General features: G+C 30.5%; 1 protein-coding gene and 1 pseudogene across 1 annotated transcript; both read right to left on the minus strand.

Annotated features, from left to right (window-relative positions):
- Positions 1–1,229: 1,229 nt before the first annotated feature.
- Positions 1,230–2,201, minus strand: LOC114181795 (chlorophyll a-b binding protein of LHCII type 1-like). The gene has a single exon (XM_028068351.1). The coding sequence runs from the start codon at positions 2,137–2,139 to the stop codon at positions 1,345–1,347; it is 795 nt and encodes a 264-aa protein (XP_027924152.1). The 5' UTR covers positions 2,140–2,201; the 3' UTR covers positions 1,230–1,344.
- Positions 2,202–7,581: 5,380 nt separating this feature from the next.
- Positions 7,582–9,529, minus strand: LOC114180761 (annotated as a pseudogene).
- Positions 9,530–10,058: the final 529 nt, after the last annotated feature.

Genomic DNA, 10,058 nt, shown 5'->3' on the forward strand with positions numbered 1-10,058 from the left:
ATTTGTTAATGATACATCTTCTCGTGACTAGAGATTAAGGAAGAGACAACACTCTCTTGTATTAATATAATCCTTGGAAGAATGTCAATGGAAAGGGATCTAAAGGATTCCCTTCAAAACTATATAATGTTTCCTCCTTGAAGGTGAATATTATTGTGTTTTCATTGACAAATGAAATAAGTTTGATTTGAAAATAGGTCTTAGATTCCATTCACTTTGATCGTGAAATTAGTAACATTTGTCTTAAGAGAAAGATATCAGTGGACATATATATTCAAATGATCTATAATAATTCATATTTTTCTGTTAATAATCATCCAAACTATGTTGGAGCGAATAATATTTCAAAATATAAAATATGCCAAAAAAAAAGGTATTATTTGAATAAAGAGAAATAAAAAGAATAATGAATAGTTTTTACTCTAACAGTCTTGGTTTCGTACTACCAAAGTAAATTAGTTACTATATATTAGCTACCAAGGTTTTTGCTATCAAAGAAATTGGTTTCTAAATTAGTCTTTAATTAATTTGTGCCCAATTTAGCGATCAATTATAATTTTTTATTCATAATAATGACGATTTTAATAACCAATAATTTTATTTTTTTTTAAATTGGTATCTAAATTGGTCATCATAATGACTAACAACTTTTGATCACAAAAATTAGTTCTTAATGAGACATGCAGTGTATAATATAATAATTTAAAATCATTATGATCTTATTTGCACCATTAAACATAGGTTGAAGTTTAAAAAATGAAAGATCTATGTCTAAATACAAAAAATTATTAGTTTAATTTTTTTTAGTGATTTGTTCAATATAATATAATTAATGAATAAAAATATATTTTATTATAATTTAGAGAAGGAAATAAAAGAATATTTGAAATATTTTTAAACTTAAATATTTTTTTAATATTTAAAAATAACATTTGAAAAATTAGTAGATTTTTTTTTGTTGTCAAAATTTATTTATACGTAATTATATAATATTTATACAATTATTTCACTTTTTATTATTTAACACTTTCATTTAAAATTTATATAATTATAATTTTTTTATAAATATTTAATATTGAAGAAATAAATTAATTTGATATTCTTTGATAGTATTATATTTTTTTTTGTTTTACATAAATATTAATTAGTTCCTATTATTCAATCAATGCTTTTAATTGATATGTGATGCATCATGTATGATAAAAAAATGCATAATATATATAAAAGACTGTGCAAAAGTATGAATGTAGCATAAAAATGTATGATTCACATGGTTGTAAAAGCATATATCCAATGTTTTTCACCAGATAACAATGAAATTATAGTTCACATGTCATTTTTTTCTCACTTTCCGGGGACAAAGTTGGTGGCGTAGGCCCATGCATTGTTGTTGACAGGGTCAGCAAGGTGATCAGCGAGGTTCTCCAAAGGACCCTTGCCAGTGACAATGGCTTGAACGAAGAAACCAAACATGGAGAACATGGCCAATCTCCCATTCTTCAACTCTTTCACCTTCAACTCAGCAAAAGCCTCTGGGTCTTCAGCAAGGCCCAATGGGTCAAAGCTCCCACCCGGGTAGATTGGGTCAGTGACCTCACCCAAAGGCCCACCGGCAATGCGGTAACCCTCCACTGCACCCATCAAGATGACCTGTGTGGCCCAGATGGCAAGGATGCTCTGTGCATGGATCAGGCTTGGGTTGCCCAAGTAGTCAAGCCCACCCTCACTGAATATCTGAGACCCAGCCTTGAACCACACCGCCTCCCCGAACTTCACACCGTTCCGGGACAACAATTCAGGGAACACACACCCCAATGCCCCCAACATCGCCCATCGAGAGTGGATGACTTCCAGTTCACGATTTTTCGCAAATGTCTCCGGGTCAGCAGAAAGTCCGGCGGTATCCCACCCATAGTCACCTGGGAATTCCCCTGTCAAGTACGAAGGGGCCTCGCCAGAGAATGGGCCCAAGTACTTGACACGGTCTGGGCCGTACCATGGGCTTCCGGAAGAAACCGACTTGGAGGCCGTCTTCCTCATGGAAATCCTTCCACCGGAGAGCTCCGGGGTGGAAGGGGAGAGCTTGATGGCTTGACCAGCTAGTGACGGTGAAGAGAGAGCCATGGTGGAAGCGGCCATTGCAGTGTTGTAGAATGAAGAACTGAAAAAGGTTTGTAAGTGAATGGGTGTTGTTGATGGGAGAGGCGTATGATATATATAGGTTGAACAAGAAAGGGTTGTTATCTTTGGGAGATCTGTTACTCAATTTCTATTGGTTTGCTGCATCCATTTTGTCCACTTATCTCTTCAATGAACCCTTGACAACATAGATGGAGTATCTACAAAATATCACCAAAAACAAATCGTATCCAGTAAGAAGTTGCCACCTGTGATTTTGGATAGGCTACGTGCAATATTCACATGCATGAATAATGCCCCCATTTCACATCCACTTAAGTTGAGGTTAGTACCCAACTGAATACGTAAGATTTTCTGGTTTATGTATGGAATATGAAAATGAAATTAAAATTTTCATCCGTTAAAATAATTTGTAAGAAAAATCTTATAATTTTTCTATTTTTTTAATTTATAGATAAAAAGATTAATTTACAAACAAAAATTTATTCTATTTTTTTATGAAAAACTTTTTGAATAAACTCGTTTTAAAGCGTGTTATATATAGGAAAAAAATGCATAATAGAGACACAGTAGAAATATTGTCATCCAAATCTTCCGCGTCAAATATTTATGCTTTATTCACGGCAGTGTAGATCGTATACTTTAATCATCAAAACATTCCCACTAAAATAAGTTTTTCATATTTTGAAAACTATTATATATATATATATATATATATATATATATATATATATATATATTTAAATAAAATTTCAAATAATCCAACGAATAAAATACAATTTATCACTACTTCAAATATGACTCGCAACTCAAATCCATATATATGTTTAGATATAAAAATAAAGTTAAATTACTTTTTTTTATCCTTGTATTTATTACAAGTGTCAATTTGGTTCTCAAGTTTTTTTCTGTTTCAATTTTGTCTTATTTTTTAAAAAATAATTTAATTTAGTTCTTACAGTTAGTTTGACCAAACGAGATTAAAGTCAACGTTACATGTCAATTTCTGATTTTTTTGAATTGTTTTACATATGTCACTTTATAATTGTATCACGTGTCAAAATGATTCAATTTGGTCCCTACATTATTTAGTTTCAATTCAATCCCAATTTCTGTAAAAATGGAGCAATATTGTTCCTCTTAAATTGAGACTCAATTTACTTTTTGTATAAATTTACTTTAAAGTTTTGTATAGAATTTAAAGTTAATTTAAAAATATTTCTAGAAATATTTAATAAAAACTTAATTTTAGTAATAATTATACAAAAATTGGGATTGAATTTATACAAAAAGTAAATTGAGTCTCAATTTAAGGAGGGACAATATTATTTTTTTTTTTACAAAAATTGGACTAAATTGAAACCAAAAATAAATATAAAGATCAAATTGAATCATTTTGACACATGACACAACAGTGAAATGACATGTATAAAAAATTCAAAAAAAAAAAAAACAGAAATTGACATGTCATGTTGACTTTAACACCATTCGGTCAAAATTAACAGCAAAAACCAAATTGAATCATTCTTAAAAAAGAATGACCAAATTGAGACAAAGAAAAATTGGATGACCAATTTAACATTACTTGACAAATAAAAAAACCAAAAGAGTAATTTAACCTAAAAATAATGAATAATAATTAAAACTCTTAATTTGACTAAATCCCCGATCTACGTGATTGGGTCTTCGTGGACCTGGGCTAGGACAAAAAAAAAACCAACGAGACCAAAAGTTTTACATAAAACTAGTAGGAGACCCGTGCATACGCATGAATCGTGTTTTTTGTTTTTAAAATTTGGTTATTTTGAAAAAAAATATTTTTATACTTTTATGTATAAATAAATTATTAGAGAAAATTTTTTTTTCAAGACTTCAAAAGTTAATTTAATTATATGTATCGATTAGATTGATTTAAGAGATATATTATTGATATAATTGGTTGAATTCATTATTATTTTATGTTATGTTTTCTGAGTATATTTCATGATGAATTGGTGATAAGGTAGGATTTAAGTATATCTATAATATGTATTTTTATTTTTTGTAATATATATTGTTATTTAATGTTATTGTATATAAATCAATTATTTCGATTTAAATGATTTTAAAGAATTGATTTGTTAATTTGAGTATATGTAATTATTACATTTATTAAGTAAATATAATTTTGATATAATAACGTAAAATTAATTAGTTTGATATATTATATTTAATTTTTTTTAATTTTGGTTATATTTGTAATGTTATTGATTTATAAGTTTATTAATTGCTACTAAATTTAAATTTATGTCATTAGTATCAAATTTTATATATAATATCATTAAGATTTTTATTGTTGATTGAACCTATTAGTAGATAATTTAAATTGTATCAGAAACATAATTTTTTGGTTTAAATTAATATCATTAAATTTGAAATAAAATACTGATGGGAATCTGAAGAGATGGCGGCAAAAGAAATTATTGTATGTCTTATCAACGTGTACATACTGATATTTTGGAGCATTTTAATCTAAATGGTCAGGACGTTTGGATTTGGTGGAGACGTTTCCTTTAGTTTGAATAAAAGGAATTTTGATGATTGTAGGTTTTTTTGTTCAGAAACGAAGAAAGAAAGCAATCTTCCTCACGAGCTATAGAAGGGTCCGACGATCGAATGTCTACCTCCAAGGCTTTTAGCTTTACCAATTTCTACCAGAACTCTGTCATGGTGATGGAACCCTTAGAGGTTGGTTCGTTTACATGTTTGATTTTGTTTATGTTTTGTGTGTTTCATGTATACAGTTACTTTTTGGATGAAAGTTTCAATTTTTCTATGATCCTTTGCTTCAACCATGTCCATTATATTTTGTACAGTTCTTATTTTTATGGATCGTTGTGGTTTTGTGTATGAAATTAGTATCTACAATTTGAAGAAGGTTTTTATGAACAATGGGGGAAATCTCTACTGATGGGGACTAACTTTTTCAGTGATCCGAAAGGAAACATGATCAATATAGAGTTTGAAGAAACTCTTCTTGCTTAGAGACAGTTCCGTGCGGTTGAGCAGATAATGTGGTTTTAGCTAAACGATGTATATTACGTCTGTAGTCTTTATTGTGGAGATTGATACTTTCGCATAAGGGTGTTCGATCTAGACTGGAATGAAGTTGTGTATCCTGGTAGAAGAAACAATGGTCTTGCATGTGACCCTCTGTCCTCAGTCATATTTTTCCAAGCATTTAGGGTGCAATTCATTCCAAACATGGTATGGAACTTTAGTCCATTTTTTTTTAATTTGTAGTTATTGTTACTAATAAAGGGTTTTTGTTGATTGTTGTGATAATTGTTGATAATCTTGCCCGGTTACTTCCAAATCTTCTGTGAGCACAAAGTTTCGTTTAACGATCCGATGAAGTTGTATGATCCTTTCACAAAAAAGTTTGAAATATATGTGGACACAGATGAGGGTGGGAGGATGGTATTATTTGGTTTTTGTCAGTATGTGGCATACTATGAGTTCATTTCTCCTTGTTTCCTACATTTAAATTATGTAGGAAACAATATCTTTGTTCACAGGATCTTCTCGGCGGAAGGAGTTGAAATAGATTATAAGAGAGATTTGGGCAATGCTTGCAACAACAAAGTTGAAGTTGGTTTTGTTGATTGTGAGAAAATATTAAGTTCTTATGATGTTCAATCATCTTCTTTGGTATGGTTGATAGTTATATTTATGTGTTTATAATTTTGGTTTATATTTATGTTGGTAACACATTTTCTTTTAATGTAGTATCTGGATGCGAAGTTTGTGAAAGAATGCTTGGTGAAGGGGAGAAAAAAATTACGTGCTAACAAATGGCCAATCACAATACTAGAACTGCAAAATTTGATGGACAATTAGAAGTTCATTTGAGTGTTATCTGACATGTGGTTGGAAGAAATTCTGTAAGGAAAATGGGTTGGTTGCTGGTGATCGTATTCGATTTATGGTGTAGACTGACGAAACCAACGTGATCCATATTCTGAAGATTTAGCATGTATAAGTGTTTGTTGTTATTTTGGTGTGTAAAACAAATGTATGGGACCTATGAACAATATCTTTATATTTGGTTTTCTTTATTTCAACTTGTCTAATATTTGTATGTCAACATTAATGTTTTTTGGTATGTTGGCATGTATGTTTATGAAGACCTGAATATTTACTATTAAATGGAGTATGCGTCTAATTATGTCTACTATTTCTCATTGGTGTATGTTAAATAATTTTATTCTAGTACTTTATATTTTGTTTAAATAAATTATTAGAGTAACCAAAAGATTTGAATAAATAAAAAATATATATTACCAAATTTAAATTCTGAATGGGTAGATTATTTTAATAACCAATAAATTTGAATAAATTAAAATAATATATTATCAAATTTTGCATTATATCAAACGTAGTGCAACAAAAATTAAACGTTAATCAACTCATTCTTAATTGCAATTGATAAATAAAATTGGTAATTTATATAACTATGATTACTAAAAAATCCATACAAGTTACATAAAGTATAAGTATTCCAGTTCGGAAATATTATTTACTAAGAAAAATTAAATTAATTTAATAATGTTAGTTATAAAAATTAATAATTGAATGTGTACGTTTAAGATTGAGTATAATGTTATAATATTATAAAAACCATAATAATTTCAAAATAATAATATTAGTTAAAATTATTATACAAAACTCAATCGAAGAAGTAATTGGAAATGTCATTATTTGATGTAGTTAATATAGGTTAGGATAGTCAGAATTACAATATCTTCTTAATATATGAAAATGGATCACCATTTGTAGAGCTTATAACAGTAATAATGTTAAATATGTGGGAGGTGCGCTAGAGAATGATGGTGGTTTCGTTAGTTAAATACTGAGTATTAATTGGGCTAGTTATAGGTTTGAAAGTCTTGGTTGACCTGAAAAAATTAATAACGTCACAATTGTGACAGGTCCATTGCATAATTATGGTGGTGTGTTTAGTAAAAATATTCAGTATCAATTGGGCTAAATATAGGTTTCAAAAGTCATTATTTTGATAACTAATTATTATATGAACTGACCTTTTTGACCTTATTGTGGTAGGTGTACCAAACAATTATGTTGGTGTCAATAATAACTAATAACACCAGTTTGTTGAATCTCTGCATATTATTAAATGTTGCTGTGTTTTTAGGTGAATGGTAGTTTCGAATTTTAATGCATCTTGGCAAATAAGCATTTCTTAAAGCAATATAATGGTACGTTAAAAACATGATAAAGCAACATATATGATGACAACAACAAACCATTTACTTGGATCTCCATCTTTTCTTGCAATGCATATGAATGCACCACAATGAAGCATTCATATCTTTATAAGTAGTCTCTGACAAATATTTTTCAGAAAATACAGGCACACAGGTATGTTAACATACATTGCAGTTATACATTGTTAAAAACTTCTTTGAAAACTACATTTGTGGTAGTAGTCAAAGGCTTGTTTTCATTGTCATGGATTAAAATTTTTAATCCCGACTTGCTTTTAACTCTAGAAGCTGCAACATATAATTGACCGTGACTAAAAACTGGTGTTGGCAAATACAACCAACACAATCTAAAGATTGTCCTTGGGATTCGTTAATGGTCATAGCATAAGACAACATGATGAGGAATTGTCTTCTAATCAGCTTGAATGGCCAAGGGGACTGGGATGGTGACATGGACATATGTGGAATGTAAATCTGTGTTCCTTTTGATTTTCCAGTAATAATCTTTTCACTGATTACATGGTTTGCAAGTTTAGTCATTATTAATCTGCTACAATTACACAAACCTTGAGATTGATCCAAATTTCTTAAAAGCATAATTGGAGCACTAACCTTTAGTTTGATACTATGGTTTGGTAATCCAGATGTTCTTAATGAATTTAGAAAATTTGGTGTAATACCATCGTATGCTTCAACTTCTGTTGGCTCAGATGTATCTATGCAGTCAAAACTTAGGTATTCTTTATGTTCACCTTATATACATGAATCAGATTAAGTTCATAGATCTTAGTGATGATTAAGTAAATTATTATTATGAATAATGTCTGACCTGGAATTGATTTCAAAACAGATTGATTGATTTCATCAACTGTTTCAATTCGACTGGCTAGAATAGCTCTTGATATGAGGAACCTTTCATCTTTGTATTTTTGCATTGATCCTGGATATGTGCTATTGACAATGGCTTGGATAGGATCATTATATTCTGATATTTGTAATTCTGATGAGATTTCTATATCAACTAATTCATCATTTGGTTCATTCAATGAACCATTGCCAATTTTTATTATCCAGGAAGAAAACTCTTCAATTTCAGCAATAGTAGACTGGTATAATCCATTTTGTAACAGTCACATGTTCTTTGTTAAATTCATAATCTAGCAATGGTCCCACAGATAGGATGAGTTTATAGTAGCATGAACAATATCATATTGTTGGTCTCTTGGCAAGCGTACCAAAAGTCAACTGTAGTATAATGATTTGAAGTAAGAGTGTCGAACCCACGAGGAACGGATTCAGTTAAAATAATTAATTATCTCGATCAGCATATATATATATATATATATATATATATATATATATATATATATACAGAAATTTTAATTTGATAGATCATTGATGTTTAAACTAATTTGCATAAACAAATACAGTAAAAGCAAAAAATTAGATAAAAATTCAGTAAAAGAAACTGGGATTGAATTTCATCTATCTCCCTTGTCTGTAATCTGGATGAATACAATATATAACATCTGAAAATACCAATATTGATGCACACTCAAAAATCATTTATATTGATCCTTCGCGTATAAAATTCATAAGATTAGTTCCCTGAATATTGATTCCTCACATATTCAACAAACTATCCAGCATTAGGATCGAGTGTTAAAAGCAATTGATATATTGAGATCTATTCCTAGCATCACAGTATATCAAGTATCATTGTTCAAATCAGATTTTCAGAAATACTTTTCAGTCAGATCTAAAAATCAAAATCAAAACATCTATTGATCATATAGAAATAAGCATTAAGAACAGAACAATAATACCAATATTGAGTAAAACAGAAATGCTATATATAAATATCACCAAATTACATCCAAGTTCGAGTAGATTACATTCAATCCTAAAGAAAGAGATTAGCCACTCATGGTAGCTATCAAAATCCTACGAGCTAAAGAAGAAGAAGAAGAAAATGTGAACTCTGTAGCTCGTGGTCACAGCTCCAGCAAGTCTGCAGTTTTTCTCCCAAAATCTCCAGCTCCTCCACTTCCTGATTCACGGAGAATTTATACCCACGAAGGTCTCGCTCAAGCTACCTGAGTCTCGCTTGAGCGAGACAACATTCTTCATCCTAAAGAAAGCCTCTCGCTTGGGCGAGACGTGCTGAAGCCAACATCTCGCTTAGGCGAGCAAGAGTACTTCGAGCTGAAGAAAGGATCTCGCTTAAGCGAGATTGGGAGCATCTGATCTCGCTTGAGCGAGAATGGCGGCAAGAGAGGGTCTCCACTGCGCGATCGTTCGCTTAAGTGAGGTCCTGCATCGCTTAGGCGAGAATGGCGGCAGTGACTTTAGCTTAGGCGAGCATGCTTTGGTTTTGAGCGACTGTGACAACATTTCTTCCCTATTTTCTCTGTTTCTTGCTTTCTCCTTTGCTCCTCTTAAGTTCTTTCCTTTTTCTACTCTATTGTACCTGAAATTTACACAAAACAGGGATCAAGTGACTTCTTTTCAACAAAAACTTGGAAGCTCATTCTTTTCTAGATTTAGGGAGAATCAATCATGATATAAACACAAATTAAGAACATAAGTGCCTTCATTTCATATGAAAATTACTCATTTTTGGCACTTATCAACTCCTCCCAACCTAGCATC

This window comes from Vigna unguiculata, chromosome 4 (assembly GCF_004118075.2).
Source record: "Vigna unguiculata cultivar IT97K-499-35 chromosome 4, ASM411807v1, whole genome shotgun sequence".
NCBI lineage: Eukaryota > Viridiplantae > Streptophyta > Magnoliopsida > Fabales > Fabaceae > Vigna > Vigna unguiculata.